The sequence below is a fragment of the Spinacia oleracea genome, chromosome 3 (genome assembly GCF_020520425.1).
Source record: "Spinacia oleracea cultivar Varoflay chromosome 3, BTI_SOV_V1, whole genome shotgun sequence".
Lineage (NCBI taxonomy): Eukaryota > Viridiplantae > Streptophyta > Magnoliopsida > Caryophyllales > Amaranthaceae > Spinacia > Spinacia oleracea.
In genome coordinates this window covers 133,130,532-133,156,408 of record NC_079489.1, presented here as the reverse complement: position 1 = coordinate 133,156,408, position 25,877 = coordinate 133,130,532, and the positions used below count along the sequence as shown (strand labels likewise).

The 25,877-nt window shown below is 33.8% G+C and overlaps 2 protein-coding genes across 2 annotated transcripts; both read left to right on the top strand.

Annotated features, from left to right (window-relative positions):
- Positions 1 to 15,047: 15,047 nt before the first annotated feature.
- Positions 15,048 to 15,500, top strand: LOC110795583 (protein FAR1-RELATED SEQUENCE 5-like). The gene has a single exon (XM_022000601.1). It carries the CDS (start codon positions 15,048 to 15,050, stop codon positions 15,498 to 15,500), a length of 453 nt encoding a protein of 150 aa, XP_021856293.1.
- A 36-nt stretch (positions 15,501 to 15,536) lies between these two features.
- Positions 15,537 to 16,995, top strand: LOC110795582 (protein FAR1-RELATED SEQUENCE 5-like). The gene is made up of 3 exons (XM_056839666.1): positions 15,537 to 15,605; positions 16,212 to 16,790; positions 16,897 to 16,995. The coding sequence occupies exons 1-3, from the start codon at positions 15,537 to 15,539 to the stop codon at positions 16,993 to 16,995; spliced, it is 747 nt and encodes a 248-aa protein (XP_056695644.1).
- The last annotated feature ends 8,882 nt before the right edge of the window (positions 16,996 to 25,877 follow it).

Here is a 25,877-nt window from a genome sequence, read left to right as displayed (position 1 = left end):
TGCTGTGCGTGCGTGTGTGTGTTTGTGTGCTATACGAATCCTAAAGCTATCAGGTTTCGACATATGATTAAATTCCTAAACCTAAAAGGATGAATTAATTAAGATAAGAATTCTATTAGGATTCTAGTTTAATTAATTCGTATCCTAATAGGATTCCAGTTCCTTTTCCACACCTCTATAAATAGGTGCCTAGGGTCATAATTTATAGACACAATAAAAAAGTATTCAAGTATTCAAAGTGATTTTTGAGAGCAAAAATTCAGTCACATAATTGCCTACCATAGCCGAAAATTCTAAGTACCTTAAGGGCGATCTTAGTTGGTCAAACTTAAGGCGGATCAAGACGTGCTGTGGACTATCTACGGAGGGACGACACTTGGAGTCCTAAAGACTTGTTCTTGTTCGGTTCGGGCGCAGCTAGGGAAGGCACGCAACAAAGTGTATGCATCTAAACTATGCTAAATGATTATGTGTAAATAATATGCTTTCCTGGCTTTATGGTTTTCCGCATGATTTATGAATTGTCATATGTATCATAACCTAACAACTAACTCATCAGAAACAGCCACATCAGCCCCACTCAAGCAATCCATAAGGTGTTGAGCTCGTAAACCGTCCCTTCCCACAAGATGTGCCACGTGGAAAACTCCTAATCCGGTCCAAAACAACAACAGAAGTAGCCATGAGATGATGGTCATCAACATGGATATCAGGCAAGGACGGAACTGGAAACGATGGGTGTTTCGACTGCAAATCCGCAAGAGTGGCCTCATTATAAGGCGCAACGCCAGATGAAGAAAGAACACAAATCTTGAAGGAAATAATGCCCTTGGTCCAAATATGCATTTAAAGTTAAGTCTAATAAATGCGGTTCAGTATTAATTAACAAGTTAATAATTCAGTGAGATCAAGTGAGCTGAATGCCTAGTTAGAGGCCGCTTCAGTTCAAGTGGAATTAATGATATTAATCCACAGCTTACTTTTGACTGAACCCGTAGGGTCACACAAATAGTACGTAACTCTCCATGAGATTCATAGTTGCATTACTCTCTTTCTTTTTCTTACTTAAACTGCTTACCGGATCAAGTATTTAATGGCATTAAATACTCTATCTATGGATATTCGGAATCGACGGATCTTGGTTTCAGTGGGAGCTGAGATCGTCAAAGGCAAGAAATAAATACTCCGGAAACGATGATATTGCCGGAAACGGAAATATGGATCGTATCGGAAATATAAATATTATCCAAGTCGTAGATGTTGCCGAAAACGGAAACATGGTACGTATCGGAAAATATTATCGGAAATGGAAATATTACCGGAATCGGAAATATTGCCGGAAACAGAAATATTGTCAGAATCGGAAATATTATCGGAATCGGAAAATAAATCCGGAAACGGAAATATTAAATATTTGTTCGAAACGAAAATTAATTCCGGAATCGGAAATGTTAAATATTGTTCGTATCGGAAATGAATTCCGGAATCGGGAATTTAATCGAAAAGCGTATCGTACGAATTAGCATCGGACGAGGCTTGCTAGACGAAGGCCTAGCACGAAGCCAGGCCGACGCCCAGCAAGCCACACGCATCCAACAACACGCCAAGGCCTCGACCAGGCCCAGCGCAAGGCCAAGGCCCAGCCAAGGTTTGGCGCGCGCGACAGGCTCAGCGATGCGCTGCGAGCAGTACGTGGGCCTCAGCGCTGTGCGCTCAGCGTGGGCCGCAAGGCTTGCGCATGGGCGTGCGGTGCTCGGGAGCTACATGTGTGCGTGCTATACGAATCATAAAGCTATCGGAATTCGTGCATTGATTAAATCCTAATCCTAAAATATTAAATTAATTATTAGAGTTCTAATAGCATTCTAATTAATTATTTAGTATTCTAACAGGATTCGAAATCCTTTCCATGGTTCTATAAATATATGCCTAGGGTCATAAATTTATATACGAGTTTTTCAACAAGTATTCATACAATAAAACAGTGATTTTTGAGCAGAAAAATCAGTCACATTCTTGCCCATAATTGCCGAAAATTATAGTACCTTAAGGGCAATTCTAGTTGGTCAATCTTAAGGCGGATCCGGACGTGCTGTGGACTATCTACGGAGGGACGACACTTGGAGTCCTAAAGACTTTTTCTTGTTCGGTTCGGGCGCTGCTAGGGAGGGCACGCTACAAAGTGTATGCACCTAAATTATGCTAAATGATTATGTGTAAATAATATGTTTCCTGGCATTAAGGTTTTCCACATGATTTATGTTTTGTCATATGTATCATAACCTAACAGTGGTATCACAAGCCTCTTATTATTTTCATAATCTAAATTGCATAACATGGTTAAATTTTACAAATTTGCAAAGAATTAAAAGGGGCGATTAATTTTCGTAATTCTTAATTAATTGCAAATTACGTTTATTTAATTATATGTACGCAGTTTTTCGGCAGTTTATTCGTTACTCATCCAAATCGAGTGATTTTTGTGTCAATTCCGCATGTAAAAGGTATTCTAAAATTTTGACAAAAATACTTCTTTTCGGCCGAACCCATAATTCCCAAATTCGAAGCCTAACTATGACTTTTCGGAGGTTTTAGTTTTTCGAACGCAAAAGTTTGTAAATTTAAGATGTTAAATTGAATATTTGCGATTCTTGTTGATAAATCTTGAGTTTTTTTATTGACCTACAGTATATGTTTAACAATTTTGAATGCCTAGACTTGTTAATTATACAACCTAATTTGTAATTATGATTAATTTGTTTAAATTCGAATAATTTAGAATTGATTTGTTTTTCATAATTAATTAATAATTTAATTAGGTATCCATGATTAAAAACCACCATAAAAATTGTTAATTTATGTTAAATTTTAAATTTTTATGACCTAGATTTGAGTCCATGTTAATCGGAAATTAATTGATTAATAAATTTTCGATTTTTCGCCCTAAAATTATGAAATTAATATGTTTTATTAATTGGTCATTAATTTTGAATTAAAAAATTTTAAAATTTTATGAAAAACGCCCATATGTTGCACGCACAAAGCAATGGAAGCTACGTGTTACCCTTAAGGGGTGTTGTATAGTGCGGGCACGCGACGACGAGCAAGGGAGCTCGTCGCCCGTGCGGTACGAATGCAGCGAGCAACCAAGTCATGGCGCGCGCGCGCAAGGCAAGGAGCCTGGGCGTGTGTGTGTGCTGTGTTGATGGGCGGTGGGCGAAGGGGCGTGGCACAAGGTCGAGGCGCGCGCGCGGGAGAGCAGGCTGCGCGCAAGCGTGGCTTGGCATGCTGCGTTTGCGCGTGACTGCTGCTGCATTGTGCCATGCCCATGCGATCTGTCTTGCACTCGATGGGGCTTGGGCGCAAGCCCAAGTGCTCGTCATGTTACGATTGAGTCGTTTTGAATTTTAATTTGAATTTTCAGTTCCGAAATAATTTAATTAATTTTAAAATTAATAATTTAAATTGTTTTCTCGCATTTTAATTTTGATTATTATAATTATTATAAATTTTAATTTATACTAATTATTTTTACTAAAATTAAACCTTGAATTAATTTAAATTCGTTTAAATCAACTGAAAAATAAATTAAACTAGATGGATTCGATTATAATTTTATATGAGCTTTAAATTTTAATTAAACTTGTGTGTTTCCGGTTAGACTAGAAATACATTTTTAGGTTTAAAATTAGTAAAGCATGTAAAGTTATTGGTTTAAGTGGGAGCATTTTAGTCATAAACTCTTGATTAGGTCTACAAATCCTTTAAGGTTAAACAACTTGATCAGAATTAATAAGGACTAAATAATTGGTAGATTATTGGCGCCCTTGATTAATTGCTGCAAATATTTATGTGATGCATACAATGTGTTTTACTAACCAGCTATGTGGGCCATTCATGATAATGAATGGGTGAATGGTATATATTGTATTTGTACTGTTTTGCAGGTTATGAAGTGATTAGTATGGCCCAAATAGGATAGAAAATATGGTATGCGTACCATTAATTTGAATGTAATTGGTCTAATGCACCAAAGTTTGTTTTTCAATTCAAATATGGTCTGCGTACCATCAAATAGTTGTAATTAGTTTAATTATAGCTGATCCTATTTGAAGAAAATGGCGCCTCCCACGGTGAAATTCAAGAAGTTTCCAACCATTTTCAAGACAGACTTTGAAGTTGAAGCTTCAAGATGAAATCGGGCCATACTAGATCACATTATCTTATGCATGCTTTAAGTTATTTATTGCTTTTAAATATGTCTTAAATATGCATGAGATTTTGGCTTGATTATGTTGCATGATTAAGGATTTTAGTTCACTTAAAATCTAACCAACATAGTAATAGCCTTAAGTTCCAAAGTTAAAAAATTGATTTAAAAGGTGCCATGCCAAAATAACACTTACTTGGATAACCTTTACATCAATCTAGTAATAGTTTTACGCTCAGCGAGGTGTTACTTATTGATCCTAAAGGGGTAAGGTACATAAATAATTGTGAGTACATGTTAGTTTTGGTGAAACTCAACGATATAAGTAAGGAGTCCTTTTATGTCGTGGCAAAATCGATAGGTTTACCTAATAAGTTCTTAGACGTACCTATCAACCAAGAGTAGTTTCTAGACTATTAGAAAAAGTCTTTTGCTTACCTAAAAGATTTTAGAATTGAGTCAAAATACATAATGTGCTTAATTCTTCAATGGTTTTTAGGGTCTTGGAATCATTTTATTCACACCTGCCGGAACACATAACTTGAATAAAATGCTTAATGAACATTAAATTATGCATGTATGCTAGAATTTAAGTTTATTAAGAGAAACTGTGAATGATTATTTATTTGTTTATTCTTTTTCAATTGTAGTTTTAACTATGGTAAACAACGATTCATTCAACATCCGATCAATTCTCGAAAAGGAGAAGTTGAACGGGAAAAACTTCCTTGACTGGCAAAGGAACTTGCAAATAGTTCTTATGCAAGAAGAAAAGGAGTATGTCCTGGAAGAGGCGATGCCCGAAGCCGCGGGCGACGGGGTCACTCAGGCAGCCCTCAATCGTTGGATTGATGCCAACAAGGATGTGAAATGTCTAATGCTTGAAACCATGAGTGCAGATCTACAGAAAACGTTCATCAACTCAGATGCTTTCACGATCATCAGTGAGTTAAAGAACATGTTCCAAGATCTGGCTCGGGTCGAAAGATTCGAGACTCATAGGCAAATTCTTGAGACCAAGCTTAAGAAAGGCGAGCCCGTAAGTCCACATGTTCTCAAAAAGATTGGACTCATTGAGAATATGAGTCGGCTGGATCAGCAGTTCTCTCAGGAAATGGCTGTAGACACCATCCTCCATTCTCTTCATAGCGGGTATGATCAGTTCAAGCTGAACTATAGTATGAATAGTCTGGACAAAACGCTCACTGAGCTTCACGGTATGCTGAAGACCGCTGAAAAGACGCTCAAAAGTGATAAGCAAGATGTGCTTATGGTGCGTGGGGGCAAGTTCAAGAAATCTGGAAAGAAGAGGAATGCTAAGAAAGGTGGCAACAAGGCCAGCCAGACTAAACAGCTAGGCGGCACCAAATCTGAAAAGAAGAAGGTGAGCTAACCCACTTCTGAATCTGAATGCTTCTATTGCAAGAAGAAGGGGCATTGGAAGAGAGATTGCTTGAAACTAAAGGAAGATCAGAAGAATGGAATAGTCGTTCCATCTTCAGGTATTTTCGTTATAGACTGTATACTTGCTAATTCAACTTCTTGGGTATTAGATACAAGTTGTGACTCACACTTATGTTCCAATCCACAGGGACTAAGAAGAAGTAGAAGGTTAAGCAAGGGTGAAGTCGACCTACGAGTGGGAAATGGAGCAAGGATTGCTGCATTAGCTTAGGAACTTATTATTTGTCGTTGCCCTCTGGGCTAGTTTTGGAACTGGAAGAGTGTTTCCATGTTCCAAGTCTTACTAAAAACATCATTTATGTTTCTTGCTTAGATGCTAAGGGATTTTCCTTTTTAATAAAAGACAATAGTTGTTCGTTTTATTTTAAAGAGATGTTTTATGGATCTGCTAGATTAGTCAATGGAATTTATTTATTAGATCACGACAAACAAGTTTATAACATAAATACCAAAAAGGCCAAAAAGGATGATTCAGATCTCACCTATCTGTGGCATTGTCGATTAGGCCATATTAACTTGAAACGCATAGAAAGACTTCAAAAGGAAGGAATTCTAGAACCATTTGACTTAGAGGATTATGGTAAGTGCGAATCATGTTTACTTGGCAAAATGACAAAGCAACCTTTCTCTAAGGTTGGAGAAAGAGCAACTGAACTATTGGGTTTAATCCATACAGATGTATGTGGACCAATGAGTACAAATGCTAGAGGTGGTTTCAGCTACTTTATCACTTTCACTGATGACTTCAGTAGATATGGTTATGTCTACCTAATGAAGCATAAGTCTGAATCCTTTGACAAATTCAAGAAATTTCAAAGTGAAGTAGAGAATCAATTAGGCAAGAAGATTAAGGCACTGCGGTCTGATAGAGGCGGTGAATATCTGAGCTATAAATTTGATGACCATCTGAAAGAATGTGGAATTCTATCAGAATTGACTCCTCCTGGAACACCACAATGGAACGGTGTGTCGGAACGGAGGAACAGAACCTTGCTAGACATGGTTAGATCAATGATGGGTCAGGCCGAACTTCCAATAGAATTTTGGGGACATGCACTAAATACAGCTGCACTCACTATAAATAGAGCTCCGTCTAAAGCTGTTGAAAAGACTCCATATGAGTTATGGTTCGGAAAGCCTCCAAATGTGTCTTTTCTTAATATTTGGGGATGTGAAGTATACGTCAAACAATTAATTTCAGACAAACTTCATCCAAAATCTGACAAATGTATCCTTGTGGGCTATCCAAAGGAAACAAAGGGGTATTACTTCTACAATACATCTGAGAACAAGGTGTTTGTTGCTCGAGATGGTATCTTTTTGGAAAAGAATCACATTTCCAAAATGACAAGTGGGAGAAAAGTAGACCTCGATGAAATTCGAGTCGAACAACAAACTCTAGAGAATGCTCAAGATGACATTCAGGATGAAACTCAGAGATCTTTAGAAGTATCTGGTGAGAATCATGGACAATCTAGAAATGCGACCCCGCGTAGATCGCAAAGATATAGATCTCAACCGGAAAGGTACTTAGGTATTTTGACGAACGAGAGCTATGACGTTCTGTTACTTGAAAGTGATGAACCTGCGACTTACAAACAAGCTATGACGAGCCCTAGCTCCAAGCAATGGCAAGAAGCCATGCAATCTGAATTAGACTCCATGTTAGAAAACCAATTGTGGGATTTGGTCGATTTGCCAGATGGCTACCAAGCCATAGGAAGCAAATGGGTTTTCAAACTGAAAAAGGACAAGGATGGGAAACTTGAAGTTTTCAAAGCTGGATTGGTTGCAAAAGGTTACAGGCAAGTCCACGGTGTGATTACGATGAAACCTTTTCACCAGTTGCAATGCTAAAGTCTATTCGGATAATGTTAGCAATCGCTGCATATTACGATTACGAAATATGGCAGATGGATGTCAAACCGCTTTCTTAAACGGCGTTTTAACAAAAACTGTGTTTATGACATAGCCTGAGGGTTTTAAGGATCCAAAGAATGCTAAAAAGGTATGCAAGCTTAAGAAATCAATCTACGGATTGAAGCAGGCATCCAGGAGCTGGAATATACGTTTTGATGAAGCAGTCAGTGACTTTGGTTTCATCAAGAACGCAGACGAATCTTGTGTATACAAGAAGGTCAGTGGGAGCAAAATTTCTTTTCTAGTACTATATGTCGACGACATATTACTTATCGAAAATGACATTCCTATGTTGAACTCTGCCAAGATTTGGCTTGGGAAATGTTTTTCGATGAAGGATCTAGGAGAAGCACAGTACATATTGGGCATCAAGATTTACAGAGATAAATCTAAAAGGATGATTGGACTTAGTCAAAGCACTTATATCAATAAGGTGCGTGAAAGGTTCAAGATGGCAGACTCCAAGCGAGGCTACCTACCCATGTCTCATGGAATGACTCTAAGCAAGACTCAGTGCCCAAAAACACTCGATGAGCGTAGACGAATGAGTGGGATTCCATATGCATCATTGATTGGTTCAATAATGTATGCTATGATATGTACACGCCCGGATGTTGCGTATGCACTCAGTGCTACGAGCAGATACCAGTCAGACCCAGGAGAGGCACATTGGACTGCTGCCAAGAATATTCTGAAGTACCTGAAAAGGCACAAAGATGACTTCCTGGTCTATGGTGGATATGATGAATTAATTGTTAAAGGCTATACGGACGCAAGTTTCCAAACTGACAAAGATGATTTCAGATCACAGTCTGGGTTTGTCTTCTGCCTCAACGGAGGTGCAATAAGCTGGAAAAGTGCTAAGCAAAGCACCATTGCGGATTCTACAACTGAAGCGGAGTACATTGCTGCACATGAAGCAGCAAAGGAAGCTATATGGCTAAGGAAGTTCATAGCTGAACTTGGTGTAGTCCCCTCCATTAAAGGACCAATAGCTCTATATTGTGATAATAACGGAGCTATTGCACAGGCAAAGGAGCCTAGACACCACCAAAGAGTCAAGCATGTACTTCGTAGATTTCACCTTCTATGAGAGTTCGTTGAAAGAAAAGAAGTCGAGATAAGCAAGATTGGAACTGATGACAACATCTCAGATCCATTGACTAAACCTCTGCCGCAGGCGAAGCACAACTCGCACACTGCAGCTATGGGAATCAAGCATATTTGAGAATGGCTTTGATGTCCTTATTTAATGTTTTAAAGTTTTAGTGTTTAATACTTTGTAAAACGTTATTGGTTAATCATTCACAATAAATGAATAGAATTCATTTTTCCATTTAATTTGTGGTTTATTAAATGGATGAGTCCCTTCAATTTGACAAAATGTTCAAGATAGACTGTCAGGACCAGTCCTGTGACTAAGAAATGTCTATCAAGTGAACTTGAATGTCAAAAGTTGAAAATGGTCCCTGGTCGGAGTTTTTATAAAGATGGACGCATAGAAAACGTTAGACGACTAGAATGCAAGATGACTAGTAGTTATGTTTCTTGAACTATGTGGACATGGCAATGTCATAATCATTTGCATAGATACTTACTTTGGGAAGACTAGTATCGGACAGACCTATGAAACTTTACTGTAAGAGATGAAAATCTGTCATAAGTAAATTTCATTAAAATTATTAGACACTAATCCTCAATACCTGAGTGATTTGAGATTACTTGTTTGAGAACTGCTTACATTGACGTTGTAACCCGTCGCACCGTAAAAGGAGGCTATAAAGGCAACGCTCAGGTAATCACCTATCAAACGAAGTCTAATTTCAAGATCGCAAGATTGGGATTGTCCTCCCATAAATCGGGACGAGATGCTAAAAGTTGTACAAGGCCACTCGGAGAGCTAGAAACTATAAAATGCATGGCCGTGCTCAGATGAATCATAGGCTATGATTATCTGTTTATTTGATCAGTTGAACTCTGAAATCGAGAAACACATCTGGATATAATAAGGATGACAACTCTTACCTTATGTTCAAGAGCAAGCATCGAGCGACAAAGGAATTAGGAAATGCACACTTGTCCCTAAGGACAAGTGGGAGACTGAAGGAAATAATGCCCTTGGTCCAAGTATGCATTTAAAGTTAAGTCTAATAAATGCGGTTCAGTATTAATTAACAAGTTAATTATTCAGTGAGATCAAGTGAGCTGAATGCCTAGCTAGAGGCCGCTTCAGTTCAAGTGGAATTAATGATATTAATCCACAGCTTATTCTTGACTGAACCCGTAGGGTCACACAAATAGTACCTAAACGGATCAAGTATTTAATGGCATTAAATAATCCATCTATGGATATTCGGAATCAGCGGATCTTGGTTTCAGTGGGAGCTGAGATCGTCAAAGGCAAGAAATAAATACTCCGGAAACGATGATATTACCGGAAATGGAAATATGGATCGTATCGGAAATATAAATATTATCCAAGTCGTAGATGTTGCCGAAAACGGAAACATGGTACGTATCGGAAAATATTATCGGAAATGGAAATATTACCGGAATCAGAAATATTGCCGGAAACGGAAATATTGTCAGAATCGGAAATATTATCGGAATCGGAAAATAATTCCGGAAACGGAAATATTAAATATTTGTTCGAAACGGAAATTAATTCCGGAATCAGAAATGTTAAATATTGTTCGTATCGGAAATGAATTCCGGAATCGGGAATTTAATCGGAAAGCGTATCGTACGAATTTGCATCGGACGAGGCTTGCTAGACGAAGGCCCAGCACGAAGCCAGGCCGACGCCCAGCAAGCCACACGCATCCAACAACACGCCAAGGCCTCGACCAGGCCCAGCGCAAGGCCAAGGCCCAGCCAAGGCTTGGCGCGCGCGACAGGCTCAGCGTTGGGCTGCAAGCAGTGGGCCTTAGCGCTGTGCGCTCAGCGTGGGCCGCAAGGCTTGCGCATGGGCGTGCGGTGCTCGGGCGCTACGTGTGTGCGTGCTATACGAATCCTAAAGCTATCGGAATTCGTGCATTGATTAAATCCTAATCCTAAAAGATTAAATTAATTATTAGAGTTCTAATAGCATTCTAATTAATTAATTAATTAGTATTCTAACAGGATTCGAAATCCTTTCCATGGTTCTATAAATATATGCCCAGGGTCATAAATTTATATACGAGTTTTTCAACAAGTATTCATACAATAAAACAGTGATATTTGAGCAGAAAAATCAGTCACATTCTTGCCCATAATTGCCGAAAATTATAGTACCTTAAGGGCGATTCTAGTTGGTCAATCTTAAGGCGGATCCGGACGTGCTGTGGACTATCTATGGAGGGACGACACTTGGAGTCCTAAAGACTTGTTCTTGTTCGGTTCGGGCGCAGCTAGGGAGGGCACACTACTAAGTGTATGCACCTAAATTATGCTAAATGATTATGTGTAAATAATATGTTTCCTGGCATTAAAGTTTTTCGCATGATTTATGTTTTGTCATATGTATCATAACCTAACAAATCTTCCTACGACACTGCTTGATATTACGCTCTGCTAAATCAAGACCCTCATCAGCATCCATCAAAGTACGGGATCCAGCTGCCAAAGCTTCCCGCAAAAGAAGCATATCACCACCCGGCTCACTCCAAGTACGAATAGCACTAGCAATGCTCTCTTCCTGTCATTGCCGTCTTACGACAGATGTGCACTCACGGTTACTTCTCGGACTAAAGGTGTTAAGGATACATAGAGGCAACACGAGAAGTTTAACCCAATAAGAGACATCCTCAGGCCTGCAAGTAACCCTATCAAGTGCGCCTCTCAAAACCTGGGAAAACCCCAAACAACATTTAGGAGGGATGGATTTCACTGTGCAAAGCCGTTTCGAAAACAATCAGTCAAGAAGAGTGACGGTAAAACCACAATCCTGTTCTTGCACCGCAGTATCCAAGCGAACAACAGAAGCAAGTGACGGTTTAGAAAAACCATAGAGCACAAACCGAACAACACCATCCTTAACAACAGGTGGGGCCACAAAATCAGAACCATGACGACATTTAGCACGAAGAGCATGCGTCTTAAAACAATCCCCACAAAGCCAAATCTCCATACGGCGGAAGGTTCACTCAACCTTAGAAAAAATAGCCAAGTCAGTGGTTATTATTATTATTATTATTATCATTAACTTTAATGATTTTATTCTATACGGAATTGGATATTTTAATAATTAAATATGACACTGAAATCCGTGTAAATGTTAAGTATAATAAACTTTCGGGAACTAAGATAGTACATGCGTAGTATAAGATATTACAACTAACTAAATGACCAATATTTACTATCTAATTTGTTGATCGGTTTACTATCTTATAAATATGCTTGATTTCCAAAGGTCGAAATGTTGTAAAAGAGTTTTGTTGCCAACGTATGATGTTTTGAAACTTTCAAGGTTAGACTAGTTCCCTTTGACTATCTTTATAACTAATAGATTGTCACTTGAAGAGTTGCGAGCTACTAATCTCTATTTGTTTGAAAAAATTAAATACAAATACATCGAAGTATTATTATTCATCTATATCATTCTTCAACTTTAACTTTTTTTTTAAATAAACAGTTTACCATTATTTTTAAAAGAATTGTGTTTATGAGAGCTCGAGACACATGCTCAGTGCTCTGAATGTCAAAGTGAAGAAATTCAACCAAGCGCGGGTAAACGGCGGGAGTAACTATGACTCTCTTAAGGTAGTCAAATGCCTCGTCATCTAATTAGTGACGCGCATGAATGGATCTCCGTGCACGGCTTTATCTCTTTCTGAATTGACGATTTGCCACTCTATTTCATAACACTTTAAAAATTATTTTGTACTCCCTTCATTCCTTTTTTATGTTCCTATTTGGAGTTTGGGGTGTAAAATAAGAAAATGAAATCTTGTAATGATTGGGTGTAAGAGAAAGTAATAAAGAAATGAAGGAAAGTAATAAAGAAATGAAAGAGAGAGAATATATTTTTATTAAAGTAATAAAAATCATAAAAGTGGGATTAGGTGGGTGAATGGAAAAGTGTGAATGAATTAAATAAGGGATGGTGGAGAAATTTATGGTAAAAAATAATGTCCAAAAATAGAAACAAAAAGATCAAATAAGAACGATATTTATAGAAACCGAAAGATCAAAGATATGGAAGGAGTACATTGTAGATTTGAGCCCAAAATAAAGTACAATCGCACAAGGACATCTACTTTTGCCATATTTATTTATTTTGTGTGTTGAACTTTTAGAAAGGTCACTCCATCAACATTGATTTGAGTTTGAGCAATCAAATTTTCTAGGAATTCCTCCATGTAAAACAAGAAAGTTCATTCTTAACCTTTGTGGATGACAAAGGTGATTTATTGCAGAAGTTTAAAAAAATCATCTAAAAATCAATTCCGCTTGCATGGACCCGGTCCACCATAAGGTTACCATGGACCAGGGTAATTAAGTAATTTTGCAGCGCTGAATCGTTTGAAATCACGTGATCCAAAATAACAGAATGCGCGAAACCCTAAAATTGAAATCTCTCTCCTCCAGCAGCAGCTTCTCTCCCCCTCAAGCAACTTCTCTCTCTTCGAGCTTCAACAATGGAGGACGATTTAATCGATTTGAATATCAATTTAAATCTCACAATAGAAGAAAAATTGTATAATGATGACGGTAATATTCGAATCCTAATAACTAACTACGAAGAATTATAGTAACTTTCATACTCATTGAGTAATTATTATTATTTTAGAAAATTTAGAGAATCATAGAGAAGTATATGACGTTGAAGATGAAGTTGAAGGCACATCTCAGCAAGTTATGGTTGCAAATCATTGCATTGGAGAAGGTATGATATAGTATCTCTTAATAAATATATAGTAACTGTTATTTTGATATAATTAACATATTATAATTGCAGTAGAGTAACTAACATATAAAGAGGAATTATATTTATCATAGAGTAACTATACCTATAAAGAGAAACTATGTTTACTGTAGAGTAACTATCTCATATAGACAGGACTTATAGTAACTGTAGAGTAACTATAAAATATAGAGACTAATTATATAAAATGAAGAGTAACTATAACATATAAAGAGTAACTATATACTGTAGAGTAACTATGACATATAAACAGGATTTATATTAACTGTGAGTAACTATAAAATATAAACAGTAACCATATAAAATGAAGAGTAACTATCACATATAATGATAACTTATTTATAGTAAAGTACCTATTATTTATAAAAGGTACCTATATTAATTATAGAGTAACTTCACATAAAGAAATAATCTATATAAGAAATAAACTATAGTAACTATAACATATAAATAGGAACTTTATTTACAATCAATAGATCCTGAGTAACTATGTTAAATATAGATTAATATATAACATATAAAGAGTAACTATATTAAATGTAGAGTAACTATAACAATCAATAGATCCAGAGGAACTTTATTAATAGTAGAGTAACTATAACATATAAATAGTAACTTTATTTACCATCAATAGATCCTGGTAACTATCTCATATAACAATAACTATATTTATAGTAAAGTAACTATTATAAAAGGTAACTATGTTAAATAAAAAGTAACTTATATTAACTATGACATATAAAGCAGAACTTTATTTAAAATAAAAAGATCCTCAGTAACAATATTAACTGTAGAGTAACTATAACATATAAAGAGTAAGTTTATTAATGGTAGAGTAACTATAACATATAAAGAGTAACTTTAGTTACAATCAATAGATCCTGAGGAACTTTATAAATTGTAGAGTAACTGTAACATATAAAGAGTAACTATATTAACTGTAGAGTAACTATAAAATATAAAAAGTAACATAAAGGAAACAACTATTTTTGAAAGAACTTATATTAACTGTACAGTAACTATAACTTATAAAGAATTACTAAGCTAATATTGGTATATGCACAGGTTCAATAATACATTCAATTGATACAAACCACAACATCTTTGAAAATCCAAATAATGAGCAGGAACAAAACATTGATAAAGAATTAGATGGCAGTTTAATTGGAGAAGCAAGGAAAACAACCGATGAGATTTATGATCTATATTGCAAACATGCTGCTATTATTGGTTTTAGTGTACGAAAAGGGAAGAATAGATATAAAGAAGGAACCACAATTGTTAATGGAAAATACTTCTACTGATCTGCTGCTGGAATAAGAGACCCTCCTAAAAACAAAGAACTCAAAAATGAAGATGATCAATCAGATGCAAAGAAGAAAGAAAGGAGAAAGAGAGTTATGATAACAAGAACAAAATGTGAAGCTCAAATATTTGCAAAGATGAACCAAAATGGAGATTTTGAAATAGAAAAGCATGTAGTGTTTACATAATCACCCATTGACAAGAGAAATAAGTAATTATCTCCACCGATCGGAACGACAAATGACAGAGCCCAAAAAAGAAGCTATTGAGGCAATGTCAGAATGTGGTCTAAGACCAATGGAGTCTTATAGATATATGTCAACAAAAACTGGTGGAGACGACTGTGTAGGTCATACGATGATTGATCATCTAAACTACTGCTACAAGTTAAAAATGAAGCAAATTGATGGCAAGGATTCACAAACACTAGTGAACAAACTGTATGACTTACAATCAATAGATCCTGAGTTCTTTTTCCGAGTAAGACTCAATGATGAAGGAAAAGTTGAGTGTCTATTTTGGAGGGATTCTATGATGAGAGAAGATTACAAAATATATGGAGATGTTCTAGTTTTTGATACTACATTCAGAACAAATAAGTACAATCTCATATGTGCTCCATTTGTTGGTATCAATAACCATTGGAAAAATACAATGTCTGCTTGTGCTTTCATTGGGGATGAAACCACATAATCTTTTGTTTGGGTGTTTGAAACTTTTCTGAAGGCTATGGGAGGAAAGCACCCTATATCAATTTTCACTGATCAAGATGCAGCTATTGCTGCTAGAATAGAACAGGTACCTCTTCATATATTATAGTTACTGTCTATTACATATAGTAACTGTTTGTAATTACTATAACTTTTACATATAATTACTCTTTATAATTTATAGTTTCCCTTTTTTGAAAATAGTAACTGCTTATATAATATAGTTACTGAGTATAATTAAAAACATTACTATTTATTGTTTATAGTTACCCTTCTTTACATATAGTAACTCTTAATGTAATATAGTTTCTTTTTCAGAAAATACTATATCTTAATTTGAGATCAAGTATAGTAACTCTTTATAAAATATAGTTACTATTTTGACAATATAGTAAATCTAATTCAATATAGTTACTATTCTGAAATTATAATAACTCTTTATAAACTATAGTTACTATTTTGACAATATAGTAACTCTTTATAAACTTTAGTTACTATTTTGACAATATAGTAACTCTTAATACAATATAGTTACTATTCTGAAATTATAGTAACTCTTTATAAAATTTAGTAACTGTTTTGACAATATAGTAACTCTTAATACAATATAGTTACTATTTTGACAATATAGTAACTCTTTATAAAATATAGTTACTATTTTGTGGAACTATAGATATTCATTATTGTTTTTCAGGTTTTTTCTTCTTCAAGACACAGGTTATGCTTGTGGCACTTGAGTAAAAATGCAAACAATAGGTTTGGTTTATTGAAGTCTAATAAAAACTTCAAAAATGCATTCTACAAGTGTTTAAGTGGGTGTATAACACCAAATGATTTTGAAGAAACTTGGAAATCTATGATCAACACTTTTAAGTTGGAAAAGGATGACTGGTTCAACAGATTGTATGGTCTTAAAGAAAAATGGTGTACAGCTTTAAGTAAAGATTTTTTTTCTGTCGGTATACTTTCTTCACAAAGAAGTGAAAGTACAAACCATGCTGTTGGATTTAAAGCAAATAAAAGTACAACATTAACAGAGTTCTATAGTATTTTTCAAGCTACAATAAATCGATGGAGAAAAACCGAAGAAAAAGACGACTTTGACTGTACAAGGGGAATGCCTACTTCGGAGCTAAGTATGAGTGCTATATTAAACCAGGCAGCAAATATATACACGATAACACTTTTCCGTGATTTTGAAGAAGAGTTCAAGCTTTCTGTGGCAAGTAGTGCAAAGTTCAAGGGAAATGTTGGAAGAACAGTATTTTTCGAGGTGTGGATAGGAGGAATAACACGTAAAAAAACTATAAATCTTTATTTAATATTTGGATTAGATGTTCTTTTGAATAATATTATATTATATGTAAATAATCTAACAGGATCAAGGCAAGAAGTTCAATTCAAAATGGAAGATTCAACCGTCACTTGCACATGCAAAAACTTTGAAGAATCTGGATGGTTGTGCTAACATTGTTTGAGAATATTGCATTTACATTCAATCAATACAATTCCAGATCGTTACATAACAACAAGATGGACTAGATATGCAAAAAAACAGATATGGGAAAGGGTTGATACGATAAAAAGGGAGAAAGGGGAAATCAACAATTTTACTGGTTAGAGATTACATATGATCAGAAGGTAATTTTTTCAATATACATTAGTTCATTTTCATATAGTTACAATTACAGTTGATATTTTACTTAACACTTAAACTTTATACCACAGATACTATAACTTAATTTTGAAAGGGCATAAGATAGCAAAGGCCAGAAAATTTATCGAGGAGAAGTTTAAAACGGATAATAAAGCAGTTGATGAAATCATAAAAAAGGAAGAAGAAAGGAAGGCAAAAGAAGAAGCTGCAAAGATAGCAGAACAAGAAAAGGCAAAAGCTGAAGCACAACGAGAAACACAAGACGGGGAATCAACTAATTCTGAAATAACAATGGTGCTTGATCCTGATCGTGCTAATACTAAAGGAAAAAGTAAGAAGAGAATAAAGGGTCAATATGACAATTACAAGCAGCCATCAAAGAAAGGAAAAAAGAAACACAAAGAATTTGGATCCAAGACACCAAATATTCAACTATTTACACCTAAAGAACAACTATTTTAGTGATTTTCTTGTTTTATTATCATATACAGTTACTTCAACACTTTTAAACAAATTTATTGAGTGTTTATACTATAGTTCTCCTTTACAATACATAGTTACTATACTGAACGTATAGTAACTCTTTATAAAACACACAATTTTTACAAAATAACTATATCTTGAATGTTTATATTATAGTTTTGACAATATAGTATTTCTTTATAAAATATAGTTACTATTTTAACAATATATTAACTCTTAATACAATATAGTTACTATTTTGACAATATAACAACTCTTTATAAAATTAGTTACTATTTTGACAATAAAGTAACTCTTAATACAATAGTTACTATTCTGAAAATTATCTCTTTATAAAATACAGTTACTATTTTGACAATATAGTAACTCTTAATACAATATAGTTACTATTCTGAAAATTATCTCTTTATAAAATGTAGTTACTATTTTGACAATATAGTAACTCTTAATACAATAAAGTTACTATTCTAAAAAAATATAGTAACGTTTTTTATGCAATCAAAATGACTTATAGTAACTATATGTTTATCAAATAATAAAATACCATAAAAAAAGAGAGTAACTATATCTTATTAAAGATAACTATATCTGTAAGATAGTAACTATTTAGATTTATACACCAAATTATTCACTATTTATATATACTAACTCTTCACATATAGTGGTCACCCTTCTTTACATATAGTAACTGTTTATAAAATATAGTTACTATTTTGACAATATAGTAACTTTCGTTGTGCAATCATATGACTTACAAATTTATAAGAGTAACTATATTTTTAGAAAGGTAACTATTTCATTCAAATAGAAACTATATTTGTACTTAGTAAATTGAACAATATGACACAAATACTGCAAAAGTTATAATTACTCTCATATATCAAACAATTAAAAATCACTGAGAGTAACTATATCAAAATTAGAATTAATTGTACTTTCTAAACAGTAATTTGACTACACACTAACACAAAAAATTAAATTGTTTTTTCACCAAGAATCATTATTAACCACGTGAAGCACCTCGTCCACGTCCCTTACCGCGTCTGCCTCCTCTAGCGCGTCTCCCGCCTTTTCCACGTCCTTTCTCTTCAATATTGACATCTGTGTCAGCTTCATCTTCTGTTTCAACATATTTGGATTTCCTTGCTGAACTATTTTTTGCAACAATTTCAATTTTTGAAGGGTCATTCATGTATTTCTGCGTCAACTCTTCCCTTTGTTTAATTAAGGCATCCAAAACATCTTGTTTCCTGTTTCCCCTAAATGCAACCATTTGTTTTAGAAATTCATCCCTGTAAACATTCAAATTTGACAACACAATGGTGCTACACAAACAAGTTCTGAGAAACTTCTTGAAATCTTCCTGCAAATATTTGAACAAAAACTATTAGAATAAAAACAGTAACTATAATAACAAAACAATAACTATGATGAGAAAATAAAAATACCATTAATTAATTTAAACACAGAAACTTACATCTGCCAAGGGATCAAAGTCAAAAATTCCAACACCATCTTGTATAGTTTCAACACCATGAAAGACCATCATAAACATCATCAAATAGACACAACAGTCTTTGTCAAAAGCACCTCGCTTCAAATTACCACCAACTGGGATAAATGTGAAGCGTCTAATATCTTCATGATGAATGTTATCCATTTCTTTCAATAATTTTTCCAATGGAGAACACCGTACAAAACAAAGTATTTGTATTCAATAAGGACTGGATTAAGTATTAAAATCATATAGTAACCATTAAAATCATATAGTAACTATTAACAACATATAGTAACCTTTGGAATCATAGAGTAAATATTGTACACATAATTATTTCTAAAAGAGTATAGTAACTATTGCACACCATATAGTAACCTTTCAAATAATATAGTAACTATAGTACACATAGAGTATCCTATTAAATCAGACACTAACTATTTATACTGTTTTAAAGTTAAAATTACTTTCTAAAAAAGATAGTAACTATTTTAAAAACATAGTTACTGTTTAAAAAAAATAGTAGCCATTATAAAAATATAGTTCCTCTAAAAAAACTCAGACTAGTATAAGGGTAACTATAACATTTATAAAGTAACTACAATAAATATAAGGTAGCTATAAAAAAAACTTACCAAGACAGAAAAAGATTTCTTCCTTCCTTCAATCTCTTTGGGTTCAAGAACCATATTATCAATGAAATAGACACTTTTGTCTTTCATACTAACCACAAACATGTAGTAATGCTTCGGATCTTCAATCAGAACAGGAGCAAAAATCTATATAAAAAAGAAAAACAACAGATTACAACTACAAAAAGGAGACAAAAAATAAAAAATAATATAGTTATATAAAGAAAATATAAATCATACCATATTACAATCTTTCAAAGATTGAACTGCATTAACATCTTTCACACCATAAGAAAGACAAACAGACAATTCAGACAGGACTTTTGAATCGTCTGATTTCTCAATCAACGCAGCAACATATTTCTGCAAATGAATATTAGAAGAAAAATTAAACAAAGGCCAAAAAAATTAAAATTATTAACATTCTATATTATTAAAAATATAACTTGCACAGTATGTGCCACCTAAAAACAGCTTCTGAGGACAACCAGCAGAATTCCTTTCATTTTCATTCAATAAGAAAGCCCATGCTTCAACATGAATCAAAAGAATATCAAAGGTAGAAGGAAGTGTCCACATGTCATCTCTTGCTACCGCAATAAACGGATTGTATTCAACAACTTTATCACTGAAAAACATAAAAAAGAAACAATAACTAGGTCAGAAATATTATAAAGATTACTATAATAAATAAAATTAACAATAGAATATAAAAGGAAACTATAGTAAATAAAAGGGTACTGCAGTATATAGAAGGTAACTATAAAGTATAGAGAAACTATAGTATACAAAACATAACTATAGTATATGAAGTTACTATAAAATACAGAGGTAACTATAGTATTCAAATGGTAACTATAGAGTATAAAAGGTAACTACTATATATAAAAGAGAACTATAAAGTAGAAAAGGTAACTACAAAATATAAAAAGGAAACTATAAAGTATAGAAAGAAACTATAGTATATAATAATAGGTAACTATATCAGATATAAAGATACTATATCAAAATATAAAGTTACTATAATAAATATAAAGATACTATATCAAATATAAAGTTACTATAACACATATACAGAAAAACAATAAATTATGAAATGAAAAAACTTCAACTTACTCAGTCAAAATACCCTCTCCATCAGACAAAGCAGCAAAATCCACAACTTCTTGAACAAATGCTGGAAGATGTCTCATTAAATCTTCAAATGCAATCATAAACGGAGACATGAACAACACGTTTTCCTCTATGCCATAGACACTCACATCCACATTGGATACAACATTGTTGTTACTGATGCATTTTTGAAATGCAGCCCACACGCGCTCACATTCATCCATTTCATCATCATCATCATCCTCCGTCGTTCTTTTAGTTTTGGCATTCAAAGAATCAAGAACTTCATATATTTGAGAGGTAGCTTGAGCTGGATGATCAACTGCTTCGGTAGATGTTGTTGGATTAACAACAGCGGCAGTAGACATAACTGCAGGCTCAGTTGGAACAACAGCAGAAGGTTGAGGGGCAACGGTAACAACAGGATTGTTACTATCATCAAAAAGAGCATCCCAACCATTTGGTAGATTCTTCACCAATTGATGAAAATCCACTAACTCATCAACCATCTTTTGATAAGTGGAATTCTCCAAAATATCATCACCATGGCTCTGCGTTGCAATCGAAGCCTGTATTTTGAACAGCTCGTCAGCATGGATGGCTGAAACGACATCCAAATCTCTCTTCATCAACAACCACTGACCATGAAACTTCTGTAAAACAAAATACATAAATTTAAATATAGAACATATTAGGAAAATTTAATTAAAAGTACAACAAATATTATAAGAAAAGGTATCTATAGTATATAAATATAACTATATAAAAGGTTACTATAGTATATGAAAGGTAACTATAGTATATAAAAGATAACTACAGTGAATAAAAGATAACTATAGTAAATAAAAGGTAACTATAGTATATAAAAGGTGACTATAGTAAATAATAAGTAACTATAGTATATAAAAGATAACTATAATATTTATTGTATATAATACAATTACTAAAACAAAGTAATGATAACTTAGTGTATCAAAGATAACTATAGAACATAAATGGTAACTATAGTATATAAAAGATAACTATAATATATCTACAATTACTAAAACAAAGATAATGATAACTATACTGTATAAAAGATAAGTATAGGATATAAAAAATAACTATAGTTTATAATGACAAATATATCAACCATAAAGTAAACTTACATCAGTGGCTTTGGAGAGAATTTCTTCATCACTAGGATGAGATTCAGGGAGCTCAAACTGAAGAATCCTAGGACGCCGACTTGGACGTCGACAGCCAACAGAGGGCTGTTCAGCACTTCTCCCACTGCTGTCAGGTTCACCTTCTTTGGAAATAGATTTTATTTGTCTCAAATCTATTTGACCATCAACAAAATTTTTTTTTTTGGAAATTGGATACTTCTCCTTCTCCAAAATTCCAGAACCATATAATGCACTCATATTTGCATTTTCAGCATGAATCTGATCAGTTACCATCTTCGATGTCCAATGCTGAATAAGAGGTAATTGATCAGGAATACTACTGGAATTCCTAAACTTAATCCTCTGAAAATACACAAGTTGCAAATACACAACACAACCTCCAAATGTCTTTTGATCTTTTCCTTTCAATAAACAATTTTTAAATTTCACAGTTTCTTCACATAATACGTCAAGAACGTATTTACACCAATTGTATTTGGGAATCATTTTAGGATCTTCCAAAGCCTTAGCCAATCGTAAATCTACAGTCCTATTGGCTGTAGGAGTCAAAAATGTAGAAAAAGCAACAAAAACAAACAATTGTTTAAACAGATCACCACCGTCTGTCAACAATTTGATCCTTTCCTCAAGCAACCTCAGAGGAATTTGAGCATTGACTTCTTCAAATCCAAACTCTTTTCTCCACTTGATCTTCAAATCCAAATCAGGATTAGTAGAATTGCGCCCGCGTTTAACCCCTTCAACCTCCAGCTCAGAAAGGGGGGGCATAAACAAATCGTACACATCATAATCAGTGATTTCAAACTGCTTGGAATCACTGATAGTGAACAAAGAACTCACTCCATCAAAGCATTTGATGCACCAATGCATCATTTGAGTGTTCTTTCGACTTAATTGAAGGCATAACAATCCTCCAAAGCCTATCTCTTGAACAACTGCCTTTGGTTCAGGAGAGAAGTCTTTAATTAATTTACACTATGATCCTCCTGAACATTGTGTATCAAAATTAAACCTGAAAATAATGAATAATGAAAGTAAGTCAGGTATTTCAAACATATAGTAACTATTTAGAACACATAGTAACTGTTTAAAACATACAGTAACTATTAAAAACATATAGTAACTATGTAGAAGATATAGTAACTGTTACCAACATATAGTAACCTTTCAAATAATATAATAACTATAGTACACATAGAAACTATTTAAACATATAGTAACTGTTTAAAACATATAGTAACTATTTAAAACATAAAGACACTATTTAGAACATATAGTAACCTTTGGAATCATATAGTAACTATTGTAAACATAGTACACATAGAACCTATTTAGAACATATAGTAACTGTTAAAAACATATAGTAACCTTTGGAATCATATAGTAACTATTTAATACAAATAGTAACTATTTAAAATATATAGTAACCTTTGGAATCATATAGTAACTGTTTACAACATATAGTAACTATTTAAAAAATATAGTAACTATTTAGAACATAGTAACTATTTTGAACATATAGTAACTATTTAGAACAATTGACTAAATTAAATTAACACTTACACGATAGGCAGGCCATCAGCACCAACTTCTTTCAAAACTTGTGACTGAAGTTGATGAGATTCAGGCTGTGGAACGTCAACCAGAGAAGAATTTTGTAAAACTAGTTGATTTGGTTGTTCTTCTTCAATTGGTTCTTTTTCAGGTACAAGCTCAATATCTTTTGTTTTCGGATTGCCAGCCTTTTTGTTCTTTTTTATAGACACAGATTCCTTAGCAACTGAAACAAAACAATTATAAAACAAAATATTACTATATAGTAACCATTACAATCACATAGTAACCAATAAAATCATATAGAAACCATTTGAATAATATAGTAACTATTACAAACATATAGTAACCTTAGAAATCATATAGTAACTAATGTACAAATAATAAGTTATAAAATACTATAGTACCTATTGTAAAACATAATAGTAACTTTTCAAATAATATAATAAATACATAAACATAGAGTATCCATTTAAATCAGATAGTAACTATTTATTAGACATAGTAACTGTTTAAATTTATAATAACATTTAAGAAAGATAGTAACTATTTATAACACATAGTTACTGTTTTAAAGTTATATTTACTTTCTAAAAAAGATAGTAACTATTTATAACACATAGTTCCTATTTTAAAGTTAATTTACTTTCTAAAAAGACAGTAACTATTTATAACACATAGTTACTGTTTTAAAGTTATATTTACTTTCTAAAAAACATAGTAACTATTTATAACACATAGTTACTATTTTAAAGTTAATTTACTTTCTAAAAAAGACAGTAACTATTTTAAAAACATAGTTACTGTTTTAGACATATAGTAACCTTTTAAAAATATAATTACTCTGAAACACTACTAGCACTACGAACATACCAGTCACTAATAAAAACACTTAAAAACTTCGTAACATAAAATAAAAGGTAATTATATCTTTGAAACAATAACTTCATGAAACACTAACCCTAATTTCAACAAAAACCACAAACATTTCAATAATTTAAAATCAAACAAAAAAATAAGTTCAAATTACCAGGAATTTCTTCACAAACAGGATTTGGCCTTCTTCCTCGCCTTCGAGGAGCTTCAACTGCCATTTCAGCGACGGAATTGTCGATTTCAGGTTTCTTCGCTGTCGGTTTCTTCGCTGACGGATTCTTCGGTGCCGCTTTCTTCACCATTTTTTAGAAAAAAGAAGATCGGAAGAGTAATTTGATGCAAATGGATGAAAATAATCACTGAAATTAAATTTGAAATGGAGAGAGAAATTCAGAGAGAAGTTCAAAAGCCGGGAAAAAGGAAATTAAAAAAAAAACATATATATAATTACAAAATCACGTGGCAGTTACTGTAGACACCTACTTTTGTCCCCATTCCCGAAAGGGAAAGGTTCAATGATGAAAGCATAAATCTCCACTTGACAACGCATCTCCTATAAAATAACGAATCTCAATTCCCCTTTTCATTTCACCCGAAACCTGCTATTTATAGAAACCTGCTATTTATGGAAACCTGCTAAAAATAGTAACTGCCGTAATGGGTAGTTGTTAAAAGTGGCAAGTCATAAAAGATAGAAACCTGTCAGAATTAGGTGTTGCACTCCAACATAAATCCTAAATGAGATAGAGATTATGAGAGAATCCTATTCCTAATATGATTCGAAAATAAGAGTCACGTATTAATTAAAATCCTAACGAGCCTAGAGTTCGTAACGGGCCCAGACGCATCCCGTCACAAGGTTAATACGCACTAAAAGACTCAATTAAATCTCAAATACTCCGGATTCTAGGAATCCGAATCTGACTAAGAAAACAGCCAAGATCCTATTTCCAACGCATGGTTCTGGGCGCCGAAATCTTCGGCGCCCCGGCCTGGGCGCTGAAATTACCTGGGACGTATTCTTTCCTAATTCCTCGTGGATTAGAGCTCTACAAATCCATCTTTCCACGAACTCTTTTCTATAAATAGGGCCTTAAGTTCGACGTGAAAAGGACACACAACACACAATTATTATTCTGAGTATTGACTCTGAACCCCTAAACCTAAGCCTCACGCTGCAAAACTGATCACGCGTTCTGTCGCAATCGATCCATAAATCGAACAGAACGTATCCCGTCCCATAATTTGAGATTCGTTAAATAAAAGGAGAAATAGAAAAGTCAAAGTGGTTAGTTTTCTGAGAACCGTGACGCACCTCTCAAGGGTGCATCGTAATGTGTCCCTTTTCCATGGTTTAATTGCTTTCCTCGCCCTTTTATGA

Bases quoted from the DNA above. Each gene is read 5' to 3' on its own strand.
- LOC110795583 (XM_022000601.1), top strand. From the start codon at position 15,048: ATGACAGAGCCCAAAAAAGAAGCTATTGAGGCAATGTCAGAATGTGGT.
- LOC110795582 (XM_056839666.1), top strand. From the start codon at position 15,537: ATGGGAGGAAAGCACCCTATATCAATTTTCACTGATCAAGATGCAGCT. The intron at 15,606-16,211 runs GTACCTCTTCAT...ATTGTTTTTCAG, and splicing joins TTGCTGCTAGAATAGAACAG to GTTTTTTCTTCTTCAAGACA. The intron at 16,791-16,896 runs GTGTGGATAGGA...ATAATCTAACAG, and splicing joins GAAGAACAGTATTTTTCGAG to GATCAAGGCAAGAAGTTCAA.